At 47.0% G+C, this 26,903-nt stretch overlaps 1 protein-coding gene across 1 annotated transcript; it reads left to right on the forward strand.

Annotated features, from left to right (window-relative positions):
* The first annotated feature begins 2,834 nt into the window (after positions 1-2,834).
* Positions 2,835-26,750, forward strand: RAD54L (RAD54 like). The gene is made up of 18 exons (XM_050901038.1): positions 2,835-2,858; positions 6,894-6,974; positions 8,033-8,152; positions 8,923-8,983; positions 10,760-10,895; positions 11,662-11,731; positions 14,205-14,493; positions 14,968-15,092; positions 16,936-17,086; positions 19,003-19,129; positions 21,265-21,339; positions 21,767-21,897; positions 22,001-22,111; positions 22,268-22,391; positions 22,710-22,788; positions 22,896-23,075; positions 24,483-24,646; positions 25,842-26,750. Exons 1-18 carry the CDS (start codon positions 2,835-2,837, stop codon positions 26,041-26,043), a joined length of 2,250 nt encoding a protein of 749 aa, XP_050756995.1. The 3' UTR covers positions 26,044-26,750.
* Positions 26,751-26,903: the final 153 nt, after the last annotated feature.

A 26,903-nucleotide genomic window follows, 5' to 3' on the forward strand; every position in this document is an offset into this window, starting at 1 on the left:
GTCAGATAATCATGCAAGACCACAATGTCTCTGGTTCAAAGCAATGCTGACCATTTTAGGTCACAACTCCAAACTAAGACTTTCGGTTTATTAAAGAGCTAAGTTTGAAGGTGTTTTTTTCCCCAGTAGCTCAGTTCACTGGTGCCCTGCTTGTTTTGTAAACTATTATAAAAAAATAATTATTTTTTCAGGGAGATGCTGTAAGTTCTCTGCTTTTCATGAATTGCAGCTATCAGAAATGATTATCTTAGTGCCTAAGAGATCTGTCACGTCTGCCCCTTCCCTTAACACTTACAAACATGTATAATGTTGATGAATTTAGATGGTCATTTAAAGGCAAATTGCTTGTCCTACTTTTTGCTTCTTATTGATTGTCATGTAATTAACTGATTCATTTTGTTAATATAATCCAGAGTGTCTGCAACGCACTTAATCAGCAGAGCCTGATCAGAAGACTAGGGTTTAATTAGACTGCGCTAATTGCCCCAATGAAATGATGTTTCCTGTGTCCTGAGCCATTACTTATAGGAGCCAGGTTTTTTTTTCTATTGAGATTTAATCAGGGGCAGAGAGAACAATATTTTGCCTCCTGCCAGAGGAAGGACTTCTCTAAACAAAGACAAAGCGGTTGGGGAGAGCAGTCACACATGGTTACAGGTGACAGATCCCTTATTAGCTGAGCAATATGATGGTCTGCCCACCCAGTGAGGTCAGGTGTGTTTAAGGTTGCACGGTCCATGCTGTGGGCTCCCAAGCTGGCCCCAGAGCTCCCTGGAGCCATACGGGACCTGGGTCAACTTGGTACCGTAGTGGGAAGGTCTGGGAAGGACCACGTGCTGCCACAAAAATCATTTGAAAACCCTGTTGCCTGTGTGTTATACTCAGCCCCTGCCAGCCCCCCTTTAAATAGAGGAGCTGAAGTGTTTGGGGACCGTGCACACTTCAGAAGATGTCTTCCAAGGGATGCACCTCCACCACCCATCAAGACTGTTTCCTCAAACCCAGGTCTCAGCATAGAGACCACCTCTGCTGCCAGCCAGCATTGCTCCTGGCCCTTGGAGGTTGTATAAATCACAAAAATGACATGCAGGGGCCAAACCGTTCTCCCAAGGGAGCCAGTGCTTGGTCTCTGCAGAGCTCAGACAGCAGGGAGGGAAGCAATTCCTCTGCCGTGGAGAAAAACCCATTTGCAGAAAAGTCTTTCTTGGTCATGCAAGATGATAAGCAAACATTTTTAAATGTGGTGGAGGGTGCTTGGTAGATTAACTGCTTAGAAAGTAAGTGTGTCTGTACATATATGTGTGTATATATATTATATATTCATATATATTCTGTCTTTCAGCTTTCACACCCAGACTAACTATGGTGGGTGTCTCTCTGTAGATCATAAAAGTGACATGATGGAGGTAGCTGTTATGGGAAGATGGCTGCAATCCTATTTATTTCAGTCCTGGTCCTGCAACTGGATTTGCATAAAGGCGTATTTGTACCCATGAGCAGCACCCCTGAATGCAGCCCCAAAGAATTCTGGTGGCGGTGCTGGGTGAGTGGTGAGGACCCAGCGGAATCAGGGGCTGTCCCTGGTCCATAAGGCTGAGATTTGCCCTTGGATTTGTTCTGCAGCTCTCTGAGTGCTCTGTAAATGTCTGAGCTTGGCAAGAAAAATTGCAACTGATTGTAAATTTCTTGCAAAAATGGGCCTTCAGCAGGGCTAAAGCAATTTGCAAAATCAATCCAAATTTGGGAAGTCATTTTGGCCTCCCCTTCTCCCGTTAAGAAACGAGGGATGTGTTTTTGGAAATGCCAACACAGCTTGACTCTGACGTTTCCTAAAACCAGGCTTTTTAATGTTTGCAGGTTGTGCTGTTGGCTTGCCTGTGCTTATAAAGGCGAGGGAGATAAGACCGGCTAATTAGCTTGTAAACAAAATAGAACGTTTTGCTTTGCATCAAATGAAATATTTTGGGTTGCTGAGTCAGACTCACGCATGTTTAAAAAAATTTTGGCAAAAAAATTAAATTAGAAGCAAAGGTGGTACGGGGGAAAGTACCCCGTGGGAAAAGCCTTCCTCTTGAATGAAGGGCTGGCTCTTGAAAGCAGTCCCATGGAGTGGGAAATGGCTGAAGCACTCAAGTCGCCGATGGTTTTTCTCGGAGTGGGGGGGGGATATCACTTTGTAGGTGAGCGATGCTAAACCCAAGTTGGTGGCTGAGCCTCTGCTTCCAGGTACTCTTCAGCCAGTGCCATGAGCCTGAAGAGGAATCAGCTGCTTAATGTCAAATTAGTGACAGAGACTGTGATTACTGCTGGATGCAGCAACAATGTTGAAGGAGAAAGCCCAGGGCTTTGTCTGTGGAGGAGGTTGTTGCATTACCTGGAGGCCGCCCCTCTTCCTGCTTCCCTGCCCATCCCACATCCTCCCTCTGTGCCACCGGTCCCTTCTCCACCTCATGGCTTTCAAGCCATGGCGTGTGGCTCAGTGTGGTGCAGAGGTCTCTGCCTTCCAGGGCAGGGCATCTTGATTTCCTGCACAGGGGCAAGGAGGTATTTGGAGAGGGACGCACCAAACCCGTGAGGAAGGAAGCGGGTGTGCAGCATTTCTGGGGCTCAGAGCTCACTGGAGTAGCGTCTGTGGAGATTTTTCCCTGCTCCTTTTGCCTTTGCTGCTTTAAGGAAATAGGATTTTGTGGGTCTTATTTTTGTAAATAAACAAGATTAGCAAAGATTTTTTTTTTCTCTTCTAAAAGTAATAAGGATTAGGTACCACCAGGGCCAAAGGGACTGCAGTCATAAATGAATCAAAAGAAACTGTGAAATCTAGTATGTAGTGCGTGATGGCGAAGGGCTCCGAGACCGAAGTGGGCAGCAGCCGCCCAGCTGTGCCACCCTGCTGCGGGACATGAGAGCTGTGCCTTTGGGTGTGCTCATCACACAGCGGGGTTCAGGCTGAAGCCGGTGCTGTACGGCTGCGATGGAGGGTACGGCAGGGATGGCGGGGTGGGATGTGGGTCAGCCCCGCAGCCACAGCCCTTCGCCACCGGGCACAGCCATAAGTGCTGGAGCGCTGTGGCAGCTCAGCAGCCAGACGGCTGGGGGTGGGAAGCGTATCAGCCACCCGACTCGCATCAGTCTGGGCTCATGACTCAGTTTTCGTTCGGGTGATATTCACGCAAACGTGCCAAAAGCAGCGGCAGTGCTGCGATCCTTGCTGTTGAACCTCTGCCGCCATCCAGCATGCAGCCCAGCTGCGTGTTGAATGGCACCTGACCTCCAGAAAGGAAAAAGATTTTTCTCCCTGAAGTTAATATTTTTAAAGCACTTAATGTTTCCTCTCTCAATAAGTGGCTTCGGTGGAAGGGCAGTTGAGCTGTCTCTGGTGGTGATGAAACGGGATCACAACTCCAGCTGACAGCAACTTGGTATGACCATACTCAGTTTCCCTCTCGTGGTTTGCAAAGGAATTAACTGGAAGGATATTTAACTAATTACTTTCCCAGCTGAATATGGCCAAGCTATGCTGTTGCACGGGGGTCTTCACCCTGCAGTCCTGGTCCCTTCAGAGCTTCACCTAAAGATCGAGGTGGCACTGCTGAATTTTGTTAAAGCTGTAGCTCTGCCCTTCTTATCATGATTACAGATTTTCACCTCTGCTTTTCATTGCAGAATGGCTGAAGCTGTTAGATGAGGTCTGAGGTGTCCTTTCATCAGAAGACATTTTCTCACATTATCTCTCCCTCATGCTGTTTTCTGCCTGCTACAAAGGTCACAAGTTCTCTTGGGCAGGACCTGTCCTTATTCCTGCCTGTGAAAAGTTGGATACGAGGCCCCAATTCCTGCAATGCATTTCTTAAAAGTTTCTGTGGGGAACTGGGGAAGGCCTGTGCTCCACAGCAAAAGGAAGGAGCCTCAAAAAAAAAAGTGGGGGCTGTAAAAGAAGGGAGATCCCACAAATCAGGGAGGTCACTGGAGAGCCACTGTGTCCACCAGGGTCTGGGTGGAATAGTGGTCCCACTGCAGTGTAGTGGTGGTTGACACCGAGGGAGTGCCGTGAGTTCCTACCATGGTGGTGACTGGAAGACAGGCTCTGTTGGATGATTTTTAAATTTTTTTGGACTGTTTTTTTGGGTTAATCCTGTAGAGTCCCTGAGGAAGATGTTTGGCATCCTCCCCTCTCCTTGCTTGTACTGGAGGGACTCAGCATCCTGCAGAGATGGCAAGGGAAATCACAGGATTATTCCCCATGGTGATTACCTTGTGATCTCTTAGGGCTGTATAAATGGGAGCTGATTACAGCTAGAAAAGGAGTAAATTGTGTAATTAGAAAGGGGGAAGAGAGGAGGACTTAACCTCTGCCTGAAGGTGCCAGTTTGGAGAGAAGAGTGGAAAAGAGAACGCTGAGCAGCATCTGCGCTGGGACCCACAGCTCCGGAAAGGGCCATCGCGGACCTTGTCCCTGGCTGCTCCTGCTGCCTTGGGCAAGCCCTTCGGCCTTCCCCTCTGGAGAAAGAATGACGTATTTCTTTCTGCTGTATTTCTTAGCCAGTTTCTTTGGGAAGAAAGGGGATGTCCCTCATGCATGTCCACCTTGCCCCAGGCTTGCAGCGTGGTTGGCTTACGAGCGGGCTGGCCACACTCAGGCGTTAGCATGACCCCAAATTTCCCTCTGGGACTTGTCATGAATGGTTAGAAGAGAAAAGCTGTTGCAGGATGGAGTCCTCAGCAGTTCTGTGTTGAGTGTAAGATGACTAAGATCTTTCTTGTCGCTCTACATGGAGCAGGAAAGAGCATTTTGCCTCCCCTTCCTCTTATTATTGACCCAGCCTGGCCTGGGCCAGAAAATGTGTCTGTTCCCATTGCAGGCAAAAAAACACACAGCAGAATTGCTCTCAAAGCCATGGTGAGGGAGGCTATTAATACTAATATTATTCATGCCAGGAAAAATAGCCAATTACCTTCCTACAGAACCACTCTCTGCCCAGTGAGCCAGTAATTGCAACATCTAACATTCGTCACTGAGCTCTGAAAGCACTTCAGGAATAAAATACTGACGAATGGATTTGGACATAAAAGAAAAAGAGAGGGAAAAATGTAAAGTTAAGGTACTAGATATTCAGGAGGTGTAAAAGGCTGCAGGGAATCTGTGCCCACTTACACCTCACATCCTACAGATGCAAGAATTTGGCTTTGTCTTATATCCACTCTATTTTATGTTTTAAAGGTACATAACTGTATTAACATAGATGTTTAATAAACTGAATAGAAAAATAGTATGTAACTTGAGGTGGGGATACTGCCAAAGGGGCTTCTTGTGTTTCTTGATGTTTAAGGTCAGCTGTGCAACTGGAAGTGACTGAACTAAGTTTTTGCATTTAATTTATTTCCCAGGTTTACCAGTGAAAAAACCAACAAAGGGGAAATCCATCCTTCCCTTTCTCTTTTTCCTCCTTGGAGGAGGAAGGAAAGACAAAGTCCTTTTAAGAGCCGCAGGGCACTGGACATTGACTCGTTTGCTGCGCTGGACTTCACTGAAGGCCACATTTTACTCCCTGCCTGTCCCCAGGTGCTCCATGGACGATGTCTGGAGATTTGACGAGTTTCCCAAGATCTATTAATGCTGTCAGCTGCTGAGGCCTCTGAGAACCCACAGGCTCCGGGGGACGTGCTCTGAGGCCTGTGAGAGGCGCATCTTGGTATCGCAAGCTGTGTGGGAACCTCATCTTGAGGGTGCCTTCCCTGCCCACCAATGGAAGAATTAGCTGCATGGATCAAAGGACTTGGCTTATTTCATGGAGTTGTTTGGGGTTTCCCATGTAGCCAGAAGGAGAATTTAGCTGGGTGTCTCCAAAACGCTGCGGTTTTGCAATTTGTAGAAAGTCTGTTCTTTAAATTGCTTGGTGAGCACCAGTCCTCATTTATCATCTCAGCTGTGATCCATGGAACAGGAACAGCCTCGCTCTTTCCTGAGGACTAGCCTGCCCTTCTCTTTCAAGGAAAACAAATCTACACTCAAATTGTTGCTGCTCTGAGTTTGCTTTTCACCCTGAACCACCCCCGATACCCTTTAGGATGTACCAAAGGGATTGTCTTTTTGTTCTGTGAGTGCACGAACAGACACCGGTCCATAATCGGGGCTTTAGGGTCAGCCATACTCTGAACAGGTAAGTATGTAAAATAACATAAAATTGTGCAAAAGCGTCAGTCTACTTTGAAACACGATTGTAAAGGGAAGGCACCTCCCTCTCCACAGCTCTCCTTCCTCGGCGCAAAGGGTCACCTTCATTCGCTTCATTTTAAAGCTCAAGCTCTCGTCCTCGCACCTTTCTGTGGAGACGGCGCCCATCTTCCTGCCAGCGCCTGAGCCACGGTGCCCAGAGCGCGCGAGCAGGGCCTGAGGGCCGCCGCCCGCCCCGGTACCGGGGAGCTGCAGGGAGGCCCCTGACCCGCGGCCCGGCGGGGAGGTTCCAGCAGGCCGGGGCGGGCGACCCCGGTGGAAGCCCCGTCCCTCCTCTCCCCGCTGCTCTGCGCCCCACCAGCGGGCCGCTGCCGGCTTGTCTGTCTGTCCGCCCGTCCGTCGGTCGGTCATGCCCCCTCTCCTCCCTCCCTCAGCGGAGCCCCGAGCGGGTCGATACGGCTCGGCGCTCGCTTGGCCATGCCTGTTGCCTTGGCGAAGAGGCGGGGCGAGGCGGAGCCCGCCCAGCGCCTTTCCCGCCTCCAGCACGGCGCGCGCGAACCGCTCCGCGCGCGGGACGTTACCGGTCCACCTTTCCCCTTCCCCGTGAGGCAATGGTGAGTGCGGGGCGGGCGGGGGGCGCCGGGCCGGGCCGGCCTGCGGGGCTGCGCGGTCCCCTCGGCCCCGCCGTCCCCTCAGTGTGTGCGCTGTGCCCCTCTTCCAGAGGAGGAGCCTGGCCCCCAGCCAGCTGGCCAAGAGGAAGGCGGGCGACGAGGAGGAGGAGGAGGACCGGCACCCCCCGACGGTGAGCGAGGGGCCCCGGGACGTGGCGGCTTCGGGGCGGGGAGGAGAACGCCCGCGCCCCTCGGCGTCGAGGCCGGCCTCGCCCAGGCGGGGTTGAGGCGGGCTCGGCCCCGTGTGATGCCCGGAGCCTCTGCAGCCATGGGCAGGGGGATGCGGTGCGGGGGGGCGGCGGAGCCGCCGCTGCCCAGGTCAGTCGCTGGTGCCTGATCTGGAGGTTGTTATCGCCCCCATCTTCTGGGGATTGAGGATCAGGCCCCAGGTTCATGCCGTTTTCATCTGTTTGGGGAAAACTTGCGTCTGGGCATGTAGTTGGTAGAAGAACATCGTTGTGTATAGATGATGCTTTGTTGTTATGGAAAAAACTATCCCTAGGAGAGCTTCCAAGTGTTTTGTGAGAGGGCTGGTAACTAGGAATAGGTAGATGTTTAAGACAAAACAATGTTATGATGCTATGCTCTATGTCATACAGGTCAAAGAGTCTCACCTAGTGCTTTCTATGTCAAATCTCTTTTTCTATGCCAGCAGGTGGTTAAAACCATGCCTCAATCTGAAGAGGACTGTGTTAAATCAGGAAACAGATCAATGACTTACTTATCTTCATGTCTTGCTAAGTGTCTGAAATTTAGGTTTCAGTGTGAGGCCTTTCACCTGTGTAACAACAGATGCTGTGGGAGCCTCTGGGGACTTTCATGTAGTTTGTTCCATGCTATTGACCCTTCCTTTTTTTTTTTCGTTCTGCTTTTTTGCGGGGAGGGGCACGAATCTTAGTACAGACCAGCCTGGTCTTCTACAGATAGGAAGGTGGCAGCTATTTTTGTAATTAGGAGAACATTTTAGCCCTCATGCGAGTTAAACTTTAGAGCATGGTGACCTTGGTGGTGTTGCTGGCTCTGTCCTTTGGCAGTGACAGTGAGTAATAATTGTGTCTGTTCAAAGATACTCAGCTGGCTGGGTGAATTGTCTCTGTGGTTAGGTGCTTACTGAGTGTGACAGCCATGCATCTATCTTCTGGTCTCACCAGCTGCCCCTGAGTTGTTTTGTTGTGATTCTGTTTTTCAGACTCGTAAGAGACAGAAGCCTGTCAGTGAGACAGAGGGTGGAGAATGTTACAGGTCGCCTTTCCGGAAACCCTTGGCTCAGTTGACCAATAGACCTCACTGCCTGGATAGCAGTCAACATGTAAGTGGGTGTTACTGCTGGCACACCAAAACAGGTGGGTTGCATATGGAGCTCATTCATCAAGGGAGTCCAAATGCTTTGAGGTCCATGGACCCATTTAATCAGAGGTGTTATGGAAGTGCCACACATACGCAGAGTCTTTAGGAGACACCTTTTGCTAGCTCCAACCATTTAATGTTGAAGGAGGTGTGGTGGGGGTACTATCTATAATGGAAATCCTGAATAAGAGGGTTTTGTGGGGTCTAGGTGAAGGACAGTGCCCAGGGAAGTGGGTAGCTTTCCACACAGATGGCTCAAGTGCTGTCTGCTTGCGTGGTTCTCTCTGGGCTTCCACGGCTGAAGACCAGTGCTAGACTGGCTGGGTGCTCGCTGGTCCGGCATGGATGTTTCTACAATGGTAACCCAGCTCCTACACAGTAAATTAATTGCCTGACTGAATTACCAAGGCGGGGGAAGCAATAGTATTTAAAGAAGTGAATAATGCCAGTGGATTTGAGAAGATGGGAGTTATGAAAAATCAATTTCATGCATTAGAAAACCCAAAGGAAAATAGTTTTGAAAAGCAGAGTTGGTGGGGGGAATTGTGCTGGTTTGTTACTTTCTTCCTTTTGGATATTCTTGAAAATAGTTGAAGTTGAATCTTGAATAGATTGAATAGAGGGACTCTTAGCACTTGGCAAAATGAGTTCTCAAAAAATGTCCTGGGCTTGCCTTCTTGAGCAATCTCTGATTTCAGACTTCTTAAGCGTGTTTTCTTTCTGAATTCCTAGGAGGCTTTTATCCGCAGCATTTTGTCCAAACCCTTCAAAGTCCCCATTCCAAATTATAAAGGTAAGATGAGGAGGTTTAAGGATTGTCTGTGTTGACTGACTTGGGTAAAACAGATGATGCTCAGGCCTGTCAAATATATCTGTGGGGATTATTTTATTTTTTGCACTGATGCGTATGTTCCAGAAATCCTGACTTAATTTTGAAAGAATAATACTGGCACATTAGCAAAGTCTTCATATTTCTTACTAATGTCTAGTTTGGATAATCCTACATTTCAGAATTGGATTTTGTATTCTTACTGCTATGTATTTGATGTAGTGCCAGAAGATTGTACACCATATTGCAAATACAAAAGCAAGATGAATTCCAAGCGATGAAGGTTTACCATCTAAATAATACCCTAATGATACTAGCAGACAGAAGGCTGTAGGTGAAAAAGATAGTATGTGCCAGTTTTCTTTCTACTTGGCTTGGTGTGTTGAGTCTCAAGGTGATCTTCAAAGCGAGGCAGCAAAGAAGTTCAAAGCCTCAGCTGGCTTGAATCAGTGAAACATCAGGTCCATTTGTTTCTGAGATCTTTTCTTGTCCCCTTCTTCCCCTTCACCTGAAAAATTCAAATGCAGATCAACCAGTTTCACTCAAACTTTAGTTATAAAAATATGTCTGTAAGCAGATGCTGACTGTGAAATGACAAGCCCCAAAAGAGTCCGACAAAGTTAGCTTGTGGAAAAGCAGATTTGTCAGGAGGCTGTAACAGAACTGGAACTGGGGAAGCTGCTTTCTGTGGCTGTTGTATTCTTCTTTTAATTGGGAGATGAGGCTGTTTCATGTGCTCTTTTCTTGGTCTGCACACACTGTTGCCTCAGCTTGTGATACACTCTTGTTTTGCAAGGAGCTTTAGCAAGCAGCGGGCAAATTGACCCTACTTGAATCTTTCTCAAGCAAAATCAATCCTGGGAGCACAGTTGCCTGAGTTTTGATGGGAAAAGGGATTTCTGTGCATGTTCTCTTTATGTTCATCTCCATTCCAAAACTGTGACATCAAAATACAATACTAGGAAGAGGGACTCATCCTTGGTTTCTGCTTTTCACAGAAATTGGCTCCAAGGCCAAACATCTACTATTGCTCAGCAGAGAAAAAATAATACCCTAGAGTAGGTAATGGCAGTATGGTGCTAACTATAATACTGTAAAACTTCATCACTGTTAAAGATTACTGCCTGACTTTGCATAAAAGATACAACTCTGGCTAAGTCTGGGTTAGGTGATCCAAAAAGAGGATTTGACCCAGTATATACTATGTAAGTAGGAATGTACTTATTGAGCTGCTGAGGCGTACATTCTGGAATCCTGCTTGTCTTTCAAAAAACTGGAACGACAACCTTTGGGTACTAGGAGTAGCTCCGATGCCCAGAGATAGCTGAGGGAGACATTGTGTCCATTTACGGTTGGATGCTAGTGACACAGGTCTGGGATGAAGCCACCAGTCACCTTGCAAGACAGCTTATACTGTTGCGTGCCAGCATATATGGCATCTGCTGCCCCCAGTCATGTGCATTTTGGTGCACCCAATGTGGTGGGCAGTGCCATTGCTCCATCTTTGCCTCTGCTCCTTCGTTGTATTCTTTCCTGCTGCAGAGCTACCTGCTGTGTGCTGGCAGAGTGCTGCCAAACAACTGCCCTGTGTGGGTTTGCTGTATGCACCAGTTGTGCCTGCATCTCCACTCCAGCACCCAATTAATTCACTGTTCCTAAACGTAATTAGACTCTTCTGCAAGGCTCTGCTTTCTTCTAGGAAGAAGTTGTTCTTTGAGTTGTGCCTTTGTTTGCTTTCAGGGCCACTGGGCTTGCGTGCGCTGGGTATCAAACGGGCAGGGCTGAGGAGTCCGCTCCATGACCCTTTTGAGGAAGGAGCTCTGGTTCTGTATGAGCCCCCGCTGCTGAGTGCCCACGACCAGCTGAAAATAGACAAGTGAGTCATCACCTGGCCCAAATGCTTCAGCTCTGACCTCCTTGTACGTGTGGGTTTATGTGCTTTCTTCCCAAATGTGTCAGAGCTGGGGTCTGAACATCAAGGCAAGTTTGGTTCCAAGTATTCTGCCTCTGAATTGGTTCAGGTGTGGTAACAATCAAAGAAGGAATGTACCCATGCCGGATTGTTCATGTTCTTCCACAGGCTGTTTCATCTCCCACTCATCAGAAATTTAAACCTGTTGCAGGGAATTAGCATGCACACGTGGAGAAGCTGCTTAGAAAATCTTATGGCTTAGTTGTTAGGCAGGAAACATCAGCATCTAAGGACAAGCAAAGGGAGATGACTGACAGTCAAATGTTAGGCTGCCTAATGGTTTTTATTCTGTAGTTCCTTTTGTGCTGCTGTTATAACTTAAAAGGGCTGTCAGCTGGATCTTCGGGGGGGGGGGTTTGCTCTCTCCAGTAATGCAGTTACAATATTGTTATTGAAACAAGGAAAATAATAATGACTCTGAACCACATTCTGCCCTTGTTTTAACCACAGCCCGAATACATGGTTTCACTGATGTTTTAGATTGTAGATCAGACCCCTGTGACTTTGTTCTCAAAACTGAATTAATCCATTTTTCACTTTCTTGTTGGCAGTTGCTTCCCTCAAGCCACTGGGGAGTCCTCAGTGTAGCAGTGAGATTTAAAAAAAACTAAACATATGCTGTGCTGAGTTCATTAATCACACTCTCTTCTTCCTTGACTGCCTCCTGCAGGGACAAAGCACCTGTCCATGTTGTGGTGGATCCTGTCCTCAGCCGTGTTTTACGGCCCCATCAGAGAGAAGTAAGTTTTCCATCAGGACCTGAGGGTATGGCTGGAGGACCTGGTGCATTTCAAAAAGCTGCAGTTCCTCTGCTGGAATTGTTAGCCACCAACTGTGAGGTCTACGTAGACCTCACAGACTGTCAGTCTGTGACAGTCTAACAGACTCTAGTCTGTTGCAAATGCAAAGTGAAACGTTTGTTTTAACCATCCTCTTAGAGGCCTGAATGCTGCAAATATTCTGTCCCATGTTAAGCAAGAGGACGTGCTGGGAGTATTACAACAGTCCTGTTTGTCCTTAAAAATGTGAAAATTTACTGCTTTCTTGTGGGTAAGAACTTTCTCTTCTCTTGCCTCTGATCTAGCAGGATCAGAGCACTCCCAGCCTAAACATGATGCTGCCTAGTGCGCAAGTGTGTTCTCTGTGGGGTTGTAGGTCGGGTCCGCTGACAGTGGAAACTAGGGAGTTTCTGTGACCATTATGTACTGGTTGCACAGGTCTAGGAAAGCACATTGGCTGGCTTTTGTGTCATCAGTGATACCTTAGGAAAAGACCAGATTCTGCAGGGAGATGGGATCTTGCAGAGTCAGGGCTGAAAGTCCGGCCTTTACTTATCTTGAAGTCTGGAGATGTAGCTCTGCTGAGTGGAACTCAGTGTGGAAGGTGATGGGATATAGTTGCAATAAATTATGTTGCAGCCCAGTCTTGAGTTGGGCAGGGCAGACTGTCTACCAGTGTGTTTTGCTGGTCAGCAAAATTAGTTGGATCTGCAGTCTCTGAGCCAGGAAACACTGAAGCTCTTCTTTCTAGTACCGTGGTTCCCAACACAGTGTGGAGTAGATTCCTACTTCATTGTATTTTATTCGGAGGCTACCCTTTGTAGGTGTGAGCTGTTCATGACCTACGTAGACTTGGAATTCGCTAGTGGAGAGTGCTGAAAAACATTTTATGTTGTACATATGTGCAACATCACAATATCGAAGCAGTGGGTACTAATCTCCAAATATCTAATGTAGGTATCTGGACAGTTTGAAGTTCATCACAGATGCAGTATATTATCATTTAAGCCTAGAGGCAGCACAGATGGAAGCTGTGATTGCTGATCTTGCAGGCTAAGCAGATCAAGCTGCATGTGTCCCTGCATGGGACATCTTCAGATGGCTCTGAGAGTGCTATAGGCTGCTCCTAGCTTGTACTTTTATCTCAGAGTTGGTACTGAACCTGTGACCCAGTGTAATGCTCGTCTCTAGCTACATACCTGGAAGCACTCTGTTTTTGGGTAAGATACTGCCTGCTGGTGCTTTTGTCAAGTAATGATAGTTATGTTGGTGTCCTATGCACACTGTGTTTTTTGACAGCTAGATACCTCTGATAAAGCAGTGTCTGTTCTAGTCTGACTAATAAGTCTTTGCCTGCTAAGATTCCTGTGCTGCTTTATTCAGGTGATGCTCCCAGACTGTTGTACAGCTTCGCTCCATCTTTGTCATGTCTTTTGCCCAGTTGCTGGGAGGTTACCCAACTGGATCCGCAGCCAAATGCACTCTTTTAGTCAGTAATGTATTTCATAGTTGTTCAACTGGCTTAAATAAACTTCATTAAGCTGTTGTTAAGGGCCTAAGAAAGAAAGAAAAGGACTTGAAGGTGCAAGTGAAGGTGCTCCATCTTCCAGTCCTAAATAGTGGACCACAGAGGGGTGAATCTGTCCAGGCGTGTTTAGGTTGTGTCCCTCGCTCCTTGCTCTGACACAATGCAGAGAGCTTGTATGTTCCCAGGACAATGCCTCGGTTTTCTCTGACTATCCTCACATGACAGAGGAACATTTTGCAGAGTCTGTCTCTTCCCCGCCCCTGCCCTGTCTTGGCGATGGGTCAGAGCCTAATGCAGGGCTGAGCTCTTCTCCCACCATGTGATGTAGGCTATAACCTCAGCCCTCTGTCTTCTCTGAAGCTAAATCTGCTTTGGACCTTGAGTCCCCAGGTGAGTCATTGTGCTTCTAGGCAGAAGCGATGAGGGCTGCTGAGGGTATTCTGGGAGTTAATCAGGCAGCAGAAACAATTCTGCTCACTCTCTATGATTCTGTATTTTTAAAACTACCTAATTGGGTGTTGTTAAGATGATTAACCTGTTTGCAGTGATTGATGCAGGTTAGCTGATGGCCTGGGCCTATCTAATGCAGCCAAGGGTAGAAATTTCTGGGAATTCATGTCAGGAAGCTAGTTATAATTGCACAGTTAAAACGTAGTAAGATTTCCTGCATGTTATGAGGTACGTGTTGGCACCAGTAATGTTGTTCCAAACCAGATGTGGCTGTATTTTAGCTGCATCTTGGGTGATTTCCCTCTGTCTCATTAGAACACTGCATGTCCCCAGGGACGTGCTACACAGATTTGCTGTTTGTTGTAGTGTCAGTCCTGTGCATTGTGGTAATGAAGCTGTAATGAAGTTGTCATTCTGCTGATGTCCCCATCCTGCTCTGAGAGAATTTTTTGGCAGGGAGTGAAATTCCTCTGGGACTGTGTGACGAGCCGGCGGATCCCTGGGAGTCATGGCTGTATCATGGCAGACGAAATGGGGCTGGGCAAAACCCTGCAGTGCATCACACTCATGTGGACGCTTCTCCGGCAAAGCCCGGACTGCAAGCCTGAAATCGAGAAAGCCATGGTGGTGTCTCCCTCCAGCCTGGTGAGAAACTGGTACAATGAAGTAGAGAAATGGCTGGGGGGAAGGATCCAGCCGCTGGCCATTGATGGAGGCTCCAAAGAAGAGATTGACCGTAAACTAGGTACAGAAATGTTTGCAAACGGTGCAGTTGGCTGGCTTAGGTCAAAATCTTGCATTGGAAGAAGCCTACAGCAGCTGATGTGAACATCTCTGAGCTGTCATTAGAGCTCTGGAGACTGATGGAAGTCTCTCCACTAACATGTTTAGATCAGGCCCTTGCATGTTTGGTAACAGTTGATCTTTTGGAATAATCCAAGTCCAGTCATGTGCTTAAGTTAGGGCAGTCCCAGTGCCTCTTCTTTGCTCCAGCCAGAAGCCAGGAAAGGAGTGGGCAGAGGTGGGAGGAGGATGGAAATGGGGACAGTTGTGGGGAAAGGAGCGTGGGTATACGTGGGTGGAAGGGATGCTACAGAGTAATTGAAACAGACAGGTTTTCCTAGATTTTTAAGGCAAAAGTTTTGACTACAGAGCTTGAACCCTTTTCTATTAGTTTTCTTCATCCCTCTTTCTTCCTTTTCTCCCTTTCCATCTGCAGTTGGCTTTATGAACCAGCGTGGCCTGCGAGTGCCTTCACCCATCCTGATCATCTCCTATGAGACCTTCCGACTCCATGCCGAGGCATTACAGAAGGGCAGTGTTGGGCTGGTCATATGTGATGAGGTATAGGGGAATCTTTAAAATCTTTAAGGAGAATCTGTTCCTGATATTTTCTTGAGAACTGGGCAAAACTGACTACTTTCTTAAAAGGGGGGAGGGCAGCGGGGAAACAAGGTTTAGCCGTGGACAGCGCCCATTCTGGTGTTTGAGAGGCTCTAGGTAACCGGCTTATCCATACTGGGTGAGCCTGAAAAAGAGAAGGTGTTTTCAGGAGCTGAGATATGAAGAAAATCCAGGTGTGGCCACTTTGTAGGTCCCTGGCAGGGTGGAGGCACCTACTAGGGCCCTCTGAGTGTGAAATATGTAGCAGGAAGGAGGTCCACTGCCTGTCTGTAACTCTGAAAGAGACCTTACTCTGTTGGGATGGTAGTGCCCTGGCTCACTGATCTGGTTTTCATTTGTTTGTGTCTGTCTCTGCTAAAGTGAGAATTACTTTCTGTTTGGCCTGGCCTCATGTTCTGCCCAGTAATTTTTAACTTGGCTCTGTTTTGAGCAAGAGATTGGACTACAGACTCCTGAGGTCTCTCCCAATCTAAATGATTCTATGATTCAGCATGCTCTTGTGTGTAGTGTTGGCTGCTGTCAGCCACTTTATCTGGCCCTCTTATTCTGTGCTTGAGGGGGATTTTGAAGGGCACTCCCATGGCAGGACCCTCTTCCCCTCTCTGTAGTCTCCTCCTTGGGGCAGAGGGAGGAGAGCTGGGTGAGGAGTTACCTCATGTGCTGCTTGTTCAAGAGGAGACAGACCTGGCTTGACTCTCTGCTTGCTGACTGCTGGATCTAGCTTTGCCAAGCCTGTGTTGTCAAGCTCTGCTTTCACATGGCTGAAATGGGGTCGTTTTTTCATTTATCGTTCCCCACTTTGGTTATAGGTAATGAGAGCCAGAGATGCTCTGAAGGACAAAATAAAACAAATGCCCTCTGCCTCCTTGAAATGAGCAAGCTGCGGGCCTCAGCCACTGTTAAGGTGTCCTCTGCTGCCAGTTAGAGGGGATTTGTTAAATAGCAGTGCCACCCAGTGGTTTGGTTTTGTATTTGCTAGAACAGTGCTGAGAGGAGCTTAAAAAAAGCGAGCATCCTCACAAGTGTAACTCCCATCCACCTTTTATCTACTGAGTCTGGGACTGCCCACACCTCTCAGGGCCCCTGGGATGGGGCCAACAGCTAGGGATGCTGGGAATGCAGGTCCTTGGCCTTGTCTTCCATGTGTTCCCAATAAATACTGAGCTCTGCAGTGGTGTGGCACTTGGAAAAAGCACCTCATCGCTTATGCTTTGTCCTACAGCATAGCACTCAGATGCTAATAAAGTTGTTTTTCCCAGGCATGGGAAATGGGGCCTGTATTCAGATTACCACTGTAAGAGGTGCAGAACCTCTTTTTATTAGTGTGCAAAGGCCTGGCATTCTGGATATAGGTGGTCTGAATGGCTTGTGATCTTGACCTTGGGTGATGCAATGTTACTAGTCCAGAGTTCAGTGCCTAGTGTGGGTAGCTGAAAACGTCCCTGTCTTTGAACAGGAAACAGTTCTTATAGTTAGACCATGTGGTGGTTGTTATTTTCATGGTAGGCCCTCTTGCCTGGGTGTGACTCAGATGTTCCTGATCTGGGAAGCTTGTAATGTCATGTTTCCTCATGTAATGGCTTCAGATTTCCCACCACATTCTTGCCTTCGAAAGAAGTCTGTCGCAACGGTTGAATACACATATGACACTACCAGGAATGGGAAGAGTGGTGAGATGCCTTGTGGGAGATAGAGCATATCAGTGTTGATGAGGATCTCCACACTGCTTCCTATCAGGGCCACTGGATTTATCAGCTTTGTTCCTTTTTTTCTTTTTTCAAAGGGCCATAGACTGAAGAACTCTGAAAACCAAACATACCAGGCTCTCAACAGCTTAAATACACCTCGACGAGTCCTTATCTCAGGCACCCCCATTCAGAACGACCTGCTTGAATATTTCAGCCTGGTGCACTTCGTCAATTCAGGCATCCTAGGTAAGAGGTGAATGTGTGAGACACACGAGGGAGGGGGAAGTTGCTGGCAAAGCCTCCCCTAGCTACCGGTGCCAGCAAAAGCAGCAACCTAGACATTAGTGAGAGGAAAGGTCATGTACAGGTTGGAGACTTATTCTCCTTCAGTTTGTATCCAGAAAGTCTAGATCAGGGTCCCCTGTTCTAGAGGCTGTATATCATCAGAGCTCCGTTTCAAGAAGATTGTAATTTAAATTACACTAGTCTAACAGGTATTTTGGAAGTGGAATTAATTAAGGTAAAATGAATATATGACCCTGAGTACTACATGGCTGATCTTATGTAGCTATACTGGTCAGCCAAAATGTCCATGTAGGCTAAGAGTTTCTCTGACAATAAGCCCTTGGAGATACTGCAGGAGTTACTGGGCAGGAAGAGCCAGCTTGTAATGGTACTTCCCACAACACTCCCAGGCTTTAGCACATTCAGAAATCTAAGCCAGGAATGATGTCTTTGTAGGAGAGGCTCAGTGGAGAGGAGGGTTTGACATGACATGCTCTCTGCATTGAGTACAGAGGCAGCCTGGGAGACAGCTTTTCCATGCTCTCTCTTGTATCCGTCTGGCACAGGAGGTTGAAGTGACTGGTGCAGGGCGGAATGGTGTACCTTGTGGCAGAGTCAGGCAACAAAGCCCGAGTTTCTGGCAGTTTGCCATCCCACTTTCAGATAATCTGAGAGGAAGCTGAGGGTGATGTCTAGCATCTGGAGTTAAGACTGCTCTTGCTTTTTAAGTCATTTATAAGAATATGGGGTTAACTTCATCTGAGATAGAAAGAAAAGAGTCTGGAGGAGAGATACTGATTAGTGTGAGTTTTCAGGATCAAACACCTTCTACAATTGCTGGTAGCAGACTGAAATATTCTGTCTCTGACTGCTATGCTCTGCTTATGTCTGCAAGCTCTGTTTTCATTTTAAAAGCAAAGTAGTCTTTGCATCCTCTCCTGCATCACTGGGTTAGGAGCAGGTCTACTGCTTTCCAGTGTGGAGCAGTTTGGCTTTGTCAAGACAGGTCATTTTTTCTGTCAAGGCATGAAAATAAACCAATCTGTAGATCATTTCCTTGTTGCTGTAACTCGTCACCCATGTTTGTCTCTGTTTGGTGTCCAGTTCAAGAGGCTTCTCATTAATTCTAGTGCATGCACAACTCTAGTTAATCACCATTCATCAGATTCTGAGTCTTACAAGCAGCATTTGGGCCATATCTTTTTCTGTTCAGCTGTTCTGCCCCCAGGATTTCTCAAGGCAAGGATGGGATGGGGTGGTAGACGTTCTACATCTGCTTTTTCCAGGTACTTCAATTTGGGTAGTTATTACAGGGAGCTGATGTGATTTCCCCTGCCCCCCTTGACCTGTACTTTGAGCAAGACTAGTCTCCCTGTACTTCCAGTTCATTCTCTCTGAGATGAGGTTAATACTGTAACTACTGCCAGCAAAGCTGCATGCATGCAGTAGTCTTTTTTTTTTTTTCCCTCTTTCAGCCTGTGACCAGTAATAAGCAACTGATTACAGATCATTTTGGAACAGGCATACGTAATGCCTGTGCTGTTGTTTGCAAGGACAAAATCTGGGAGTAAAAGCGTAGCTGGAATGTAAGCAAAAACAGTACATGCCTGACTGGGCTCAGGTTTAACTAAAATTGTATGACCTTTGGCAGTGCATTGTTGTTGGAGTACAAAACGATTGTCTGTTGTACAGATTTGCCTGCCTTGTTTGAATCTGTCCTGGCTAGAAAGGAAAACAAATAATAGTGGGGCAAGATGGGGTAAGAGTTTGTTTTATCTGCTGGGCCCCATGCTTGTGGCATGATAACTGAGGCTGTGGGGTACTGATCAAAGGTTATTTGGTAGTAGTTGTCACCTTTTCTCTTCTGTTTTGTACAGGGACTGCACAGGAATTTAAAAGACATTTTGAAATTCCCATCTTGAAAGGCAGAGATGCGGATGCAAGTGAAGCTGAGCGACACAAAGGAGAAGAGAGGCTTAAAGAGCTGATCAGCATTGTGAACAGGTGAACTTCATCCCTCTTCTCTTTGCAGAGCTTTTGCATAAACCCTTAGTGAACACTGGTATCTTTCCAAATTACAGTTGTAGCTGTAATGAATTCTCTTGCCAGTTATGTCTATTCAGCAAGTGATTGTGCAAGTATTTATTGCCTAAGAACTCTAGATAGCATGTAGCCTTAGTCTGAAAAATAGCACATTGACATGGCACAGTTAGCTGCAGTCACCCCCAAGCAAATGTACTCAGATACTGAATCATGATTTGACTCTTATGTTTCTGTTTTCTTCTGGGATCTGAATAGTCAGGCAGCATCCTTTTATTTGTGTTAACGTAACTACAGTGTAGTCTGGGTCAGACTTGAGATCCGTCCAGCCCAGACATTGAGTGGCAGGCAGAAAGAGTACAAGGAATGTCGCTCAGTTCTGCTGTTGATTGCCCAAGTCACAAAAGAGTCCAGCTCACAGTTTCATAGCTGTATTGGGTCTGTAGGGCTAATGGGATTAGACTACTGGTGTCAGAGATGTGACTTTTGATCCCCAAGAAGGACCTCTGTGATATAGAATACTGTCTTATTTCTCTTTGGTTGATTTTTGGTATTTGTTTAAACCTGGCTTCTTTTCTATTTATGAATACAACCAATTATCCACATCTGCTGGCAATCGCTTGTCTCTCTCTAAGAACACTTACTAGACTCTTTTGAATTCTCAGCATTGCTGGTGTCTTCATTTCTTTTTCTTTTTTTTAATCTGAGCTTCTGCAACCATCACAAATACAATCCTGCAGTTCATAGTTGTGGTAAATTGAATTTCACACTGAGTACAGCCTCTCTATAGAGACAGCCCTGACCTTGACTCAGGTCAGCTTGCAGAAGCCTGAGAGAAAGGAAAGGTTGAGAGGAGAAGAGCTTATTCCTTCCTGAGGTGCATTTATTTCTTTTTATAGTTGATGGAAAAGGGGTGTAAAAGTGTGTTCAGGAATGCTTGTGCCTGGCTGTGTTGAGGTCTGTGTCCTTTCCTTTATTGTGCAACAGTCATGATACACAAATAGGGAAGATGAAGCACATAAGTAGTAACAGATGAATTGGTTGAATTTGGTCGGAATTACAAATGAGACAGTGATGCAAAGATATGTAGAATCATAGGCATAAGGCTGGAAGGGCCCTGGAGAAGGCATCTAATCCATCTTGCTGTCCCAGGGTAGAAGGTGTTAAACCTAAACCATCCCTTACTTAACACCCACCCAGCACTGAAGACCTTACAAATTCCCCAGGACACCTTTTCCAGGGCATTGCTGTCTTTGCAGTTAGAAAATGCTCTTAATGTGTAACATAAATCTTCCTTACCACAGTTTAAGCCTGTTACTTTTCATCCTACTGCTTATGGGTTTGGACACCAGATTATTCCTTTCTTTAACAGCCTTTGATGGATTTTGGGGCTGTCATATATCCCTGCTGTCTTTCTTCTGTAGGTTTCATAACATCATATTTTCGATGTTTCCTGGCAGAACTGGGTTTCTGCACCTCTTTCTTATTCTGGTTGCTCAGTTCAGTGCTTTTTCTAGTCCATCTCATCTTTTCTAAAGTGTGGTAGAACCACTCCATGAGGTATTTCTAGAGCCCCAAAGGATATGCCCTTTGCTGAAATCTTGGGCCAGACAATGAACCCATCTTGGCTGAAGATGGCTACTAAGTTGTTATGTGGGGAGCTGCCTGCTTGTACTTTGGGTTATGTTCATAGTGTGTGGTGGTTAAATCCTGTCCTTGTGTGCTGTTCATGCCGCTGGCCTGTAGTAGCTCATGTTGAGAATGCCGTTGGTAGCCTGAGGAAGAGCTGAGTTTCTCTTGTAAGGGACTGGGCTCTGTTAGGTGGGATCATGCCTGATCCTTCCAAATCTTATGAACCAAATTTGGAAGCCTCACAAAGACAGTGGGTTATATTGGGCTCTGTAGCATGGGCTGATGGAGCCTCTTAGCATGGCTTAGTGTGGATGGTGGGTGTCTGACCTTTACCATGTGTTGGTCTGTCACAGACTTTTGGAGATAAGATATCAAAGAGACTTTGTGTTGAGCTCGTGAGGAACAGTAGTGATAAAACAGGGTTTTGATGTCATCCAAGCATCTGATCTTAATTTCCCTCCCTGCAGGTGTTTAATCCGAAGAACTTCAGACATCCTGTCCAAATACCTGCCGGTGAAGATCGAGCAGGTGGTCTGCTGCAGGTACCAGAAAGCATGTAGTCTGCCTGGGAAACGGGAGGAACAACAGGAAGGACTAAAAAGTTGCAAAAAGCCCTTCAATGCCTCTGGTGACTGCTTCCTTCTAGGAGTGAGATGGTAGCCATTGGCAATATGTTGCTTTTCCTCCTGAAGGAGGGATGGACAACCCACAACTGGTGGTTCTGCCAGCCAGCTGGTGTGCTCTGGGCAGCTGTGTACAGCAGAGCCCTGGGCTGTGCAGAGTATGTGCAAGCTTCTCTTCCAGCTCTGGGCTGAGATATCAATGCTCTGCCATCAGCCTTGGAGGCAGTTCTAGGCTGTCCGTGCTGTAGCTAAAATAAATTGGGCTAAAAGAAACCTGCTGCGTAGATGGAGGGGGAAGGATGGGGTTGGTTTGGGCTGAGACTGCAGAGCTCTTGTTCTGTTTCAGACTGACACCTCTGCAGGCTGAGCTGTACAAGAACTTCCTGAAGCAAGCCAAGCCAGTGGAGGAGCTGAAGGAGGGCAAAATCAGTGTGTCATCTCTCTCTTCCATCACTTCCTTGAAGAAGCTCTGCAATCGTGAGTTGTTCCACTCATGCAATGGGTTTGGTTTTTGCACTGTTGGTGGGGTTTTTTTGGGTCTCCCTTGTGCGTTCCACAGTCTCTGAGCTCTGTTCTCCAGACCCTGCTCTTATCCATGATAAGTGTGTGGAAGAGGAAGAAGGTTTTATGGGAGCCCTGGACTTGTTCCCTGCTGGCTACAGCACCAAATCTGTGGAGCCCCAGCTTTCAGGTACTGTGGAACTCAACAGTACAAATGTGCTGCCTAACACACTGTCTAACACAGGCAACCATGTGATTATGTCTAGCATCTTATCAAGTGCCCCCCCAAGGTCTGGAATTGGGGAACTTCTGCTCTAGCTTTCTTCTTTCTTTCCTTTTTATCCAGGAAAGATGATGGTTTTGGACTACATCCTTGCTGTTACAAAAAGCACCAGTAACGACAAGGTTGTTCTAGTGTCTAACTACACTCAAACACTGGACCTATTTGAAAAGCTCTGCAGGAGCAGAAGGTTTGTCTTTGGGCTTCATTTGTTTAATCCTGCAAGACTGTACTTGCAGCCTACACTGTAAAAGAAACTGGCTATTTTTAAAGTTTCTACCAGCAGGAACTTGTGATCTGTCTTTTACCTCAGATGTTCCTGAATTGGAACTAACATGGCTTGTGCTTTGGCTACTGGGGTCACTCAGCAGAAAAGCGCTGGCCCTCTGCAAAAGCTCCTAAAGCCCAGGCCCTTGTTACAAGGCTGTTTGTGAAAGATTTTTCTCTTCCGAGTAGGATGCTCTAAAGGTCTCAGCAGTCTGATTGTAGTAAATGCTGTATATTCTAGGTATTTATATGTCCGGCTGGATGGCACCATGTCCATTAAAAAGAGAGCGAAGATTGTGGAGCGATTCAACAGCCCCTCGGTAAGTAGAACCTGCCAGATGCGAGCAGCTCTCCTGCCAGTTCTGAATGCTGTGAGTAAAAGTATGGCTGCCTCTGTAGTTTAATCCAAGCCTGCTTTTTTCCACAGAGCCCTGAGTTTATCTTCATGTTAAGCAGCAAAGCAGGTGGCTGCGGTTTGAATTTGATCGGGGCTAACAGACTGGTTATGTTCGACCCAGACTGGAATCCAGCTAATGATGAGCAGGCCATGGCTCGCGTGTGGCGGGATGGCCAGAAGAAGACATGCTACATCTATCGACTGCTTTCAGTGAGTCTTACTCCTCTCACCTCCTCAACATGGAGTTCTTGGTGGCAGCCCAGACTGCGGCTGCTGTGATTGGGACCAGAAGGGGAAGAACTCTTTTGTGTCAGTGACCAGAATTGATTGGAACTTAATTGCTTCCCACCCTTAGATGTGTTGCCATGGAAAACCATGAAGGTTCAAGCTGGAGGGTCGTTGCTGCAGGCCTTTGTTTCTAATGGTGACTGACTTCTGAGAAATAGAAACAACTGTGGCTTTCCAGATAAGATGCTCCTTTGAAGTCATTTAGGCATCAGACTTCTTTAATTTCGTGGGGTGTCTGATGCTGAAGTTGCTGTTTTTCAGTCTGGCTGCAGTCTGTTTTGGTTGGGTGTACGTGTACTTAATAAACAGCAAGTACGTTCCCAGAATTACAGCAGCTTTTGGAATGGGGCTGCCAGTTAGCAGGTGGAGTAGGGGCTCTGTAAAGGAAAAGCAAGAAGGAGACTAGTCTTTTCAGGCTACTCTAACACTTTGTCCAGTAGTGATGACTGCTCAGAAATGTCCCCTCTCTGCCCTTGTTCACCTTCACCTCTCATTAGTTCAGACTGTGGGGTTTTTTGTTTTGGTTTGGGTTTTTTGTTGGGTTTTTTTTTTTTTTTTTGTAAGCTTATGTTCCTTGATAAATTATTATTTTACTTTGACAAAACAGATGTTCTTTGCCCATCTCTTCCTTATGGTGTTCCATTTTTTTTTTCTGACCTGGCTGCACCTGCAAGCAGGGAGCTCCTTTGCTTTTAGAACTAGGAAACTGGTCTGCAAATCATGACTAATCACCCCCCTCCTTTGTATTACATTTATTTGCAAAACAGACATTTTGCTCTTAGATTTTTGCCTTGAAAATGTAGCATACTGCGCTTTCTGCACATCTGTTCTAGAACTAGTCATCTCCCTCCAGACCGTGGGTGTGATTGATCTGTGTGTGTGTGAACCAGCAAATACTGATGCTTGTGTCACCCAGGGCCAGCCCTTGTTGCTGTTTTTTGGGGGAGGTTGTGTTTGGGTTTTTTTTGTCAGGGAGTGGCTGTAGCTGCTCAGCTCCCTTCCCTTCCTTCCTGTCAGCACAATCTGGTGCGGTGTGTGAGCTCCAGCCACAAGTGGCAGCTCCACCTCTTCCTCATCCGTATCTCAGTTGGATCCACTCCTGTAGCCATGGTGAAAGACAAGAGAAGCAGAGTTGGGTTAGATCAGCAACCAAATAGGACATCATTGGAGTGTAGCTAGTAAAACTTGCCTGTCATCTGTACTGGTCTGGCAAGGCACTAAATGGTCCTGACAGCTTACTGCCGTTTGATCTGTGCCACTTTCCCAATGCAGTGCTCCTTTAACACTAGTGTGCCAACTGTGTTTCATCTCTGACTCTCTCTTCTGTAGACGGGGACCATAGAGGAGAAGATATTCCAACGCCAGACCCACAAGAAGGCCCTCAGCAGCTGCGTGGTGGATGAAGAGCAGGATGTAGAAAGGCACTTCTCGCTTGGGGAGCTGAAGGAGCTCTTCACATTGAATGAGACCACCACCAGTGACACCCATGACAAGTGAGTATACTGAATGACTAATGGATGGGGTCAGCAAAAAAACCCTCCACAGTTTGGTCTACTGATTCAGGGGTTCCTCAGGCAGCAGGAGGAAGCTCAGAGAGAGAGGGCCTCAAGTGTCTCTGCTTCTGAAGCTGTTAACCACCTGGAGATGAGCACTGCCTTGCTGTCCTCCCTTTTTGTTGTCTTTTTGTTGTGCTGGCTGGACAAGTGAGCAACCTGTCTTGTTGCTGCCTGTATTTGGAGGCTGTGACATACTGCAGCTAATGAAAAGAGAGAAATTGATCAGGGCTGTTCAAATTGGTGGAGCCCAACTTGGTCCTTCTTGCCGCTCTCCTCCTGGTGGTCTGTAATCTCCGAATGCTGAGCTGCTTCCACTGCCTGGGCTACTCCATCTGCTAAGAATTCATGAGGCCAACCCAAGTGCTGTTCTGGGGACTAAAAGAATCCTCTTCTCCATTGTCTGCCCTTCTCCCCTACCCCCGAGACCTGTGGTATTGTAGCCACCAGAAAGAGGACAAGGAGTGCAGGAAAATGCTTCACTGTGAAAGTTAAGACTCTTAGTTCAGGCAAGAAGAGAAGAGGATTAATTTTAAGCTGACTCAACGCTTAGCTCTGTGTCGATATCTTGTCTGCATGGCAACAAGCTTTGCTGGCAGGGCTGCTGCTGCTCTTTGTCTCCTTATGTGGCAGCTCAGTAGGGCGTCTCCAAAACAGCCTGAGCACAACCCGGTGGCTGTGGCAGGAGCCAGGATGGAGCGGTTTGGAGCATGGTGTGCTCTCTTGAACTGGGGAAGCCTGATGCGGTGCTAAGAATGTGTTAGCAGTAGGGGTGTTCACTTGAGATCTGCTCTAAGCAACATCCCTCACCTTTCAGGGGAAACTCCTCCTGAACTTCCTCTGGGTCCTGCTGGACCATTCCCACATGGCTAAACATGGAGGGGGAGTGCCATTAGAAACAGAATTCCAGGGTTTCCAAAATGTGAGAGTTATTCCTTATCTGTCGCACGTGCCAGAAAGTGGTTGTGCATTTAAATGAAACATGGTAGTAATCAATCCTGTCTGAAAGATCCAGTTGCCAGTGTTGCAGGTGAAGGGGTGCTAATCCAAATGTTACTGGGCTGCTTTTTTAAACAACCCATATGCTAAAGAAGTGGAGGAACCTTGCACTGACCTTGCACGGGCTCTGTTCCAGGATCAAGTGTCGTCGCTGTGTGAACGGCCACCAGGTACGGCCCCCACCCGAAGGGTCCGACTGTACCTCTGACCTCTCCCAGTGGAACCACTGTGCCGATAAGCGGGGGCTGCAGGACTCCGTGCTGAAGGCTGCATGGGATGCCGCAGTCACCTTCACCTTTCATCATCACTCCCATGAGGAGCAGCGAGGGATTCCCTAACAGGTTACTGTCCCCTGTGGGGGCAAGGGCAGGCTGCTGTGGCAGTCCACCCCACTTTAATCCCTTTCAAGGAAAGGGGCAGTGGGTAGCAGTACATGCTGGATTGTTGTGTGGCTGTGGAATAGCAGAACAGCATGGTTTCTGAGAGGCTGGAAGGCCCTTGGCGTTGGTCAGCCTACTGCAACAGTAGGAGTCCATGGCTTTTTCTCTGCTGTTGTATTGTGTGCCTGAAAAACAGCCCTTTGGGAACTGGGAATAACTGGACCTTGTGTGCTTGATCAGATTCAGCACTGGTTCTCATGCTGTTGGTGTCTGTGCCTTCTACTGAGCCAAGTTTTGTCTTCAGGTTGAAGTTAAGCCTGCAGTTTTATAGCACTTGATGTGCAGAGTCATGGTTTTTTTCCTTGACAGCTATGGCTAACAGCTGCAGATCAGAAACTTGCAGGATCCATTTCTGTTGTGAAATGTGAACCTTGCTGATTACTCAGGAACAAGAGGATTTGTACAAGTGAAAAAAATTTCAGCTTGTATGTTGAACATCTGGCCTGAAAGATCACGCAGGCAGTAGGAAATCAGGCTCTATTAAGGTAACTCCATTTCTAAAACCACTTGCTTTGTTATGGGCAGGATCCCCAGATCTAGCAGAGTGTTTTAATTAGATCACATTACAAGCCAGTAATAAAATTCACACTTTGGTACATTATGGGTCTTAATTATATTTTTATTATAAAAATGTTACAAAAGAACAAACTATTTAAAACCTCTGTAAAGTGACTGCAGACATTGGAGAGGGGCAATATGATTGCAAATAAACAGCAGGCTACTTGATACATAAAGAATTTTTTTTTTTATAAAGTAAA

Source organism: Gymnogyps californianus, chromosome 8, assembly GCF_018139145.2.
Source record: "Gymnogyps californianus isolate 813 chromosome 8, ASM1813914v2, whole genome shotgun sequence".
NCBI lineage: Eukaryota > Metazoa > Chordata > Aves > Accipitriformes > Cathartidae > Gymnogyps > Gymnogyps californianus.

Coding starts and splice junctions, on each gene's coding strand:
- RAD54L (XM_050901038.1), top strand. CDS start 2,835: ATGGCGAAGGGCTCCGAGACCGAA. Junction 8,153..8,922: donor GCCTGGATAGCAGTCAACAT/GTAAGTGGGTGT, acceptor CTGAATTCCTAG/GAGGCTTTTATCCGCAGCAT. Junction 19,130..21,264: donor CTGATCAGCATTGTGAACAG/GTGAACTTCATC, acceptor CCCTCCCTGCAG/GTGTTTAATCCGAAGAACTT.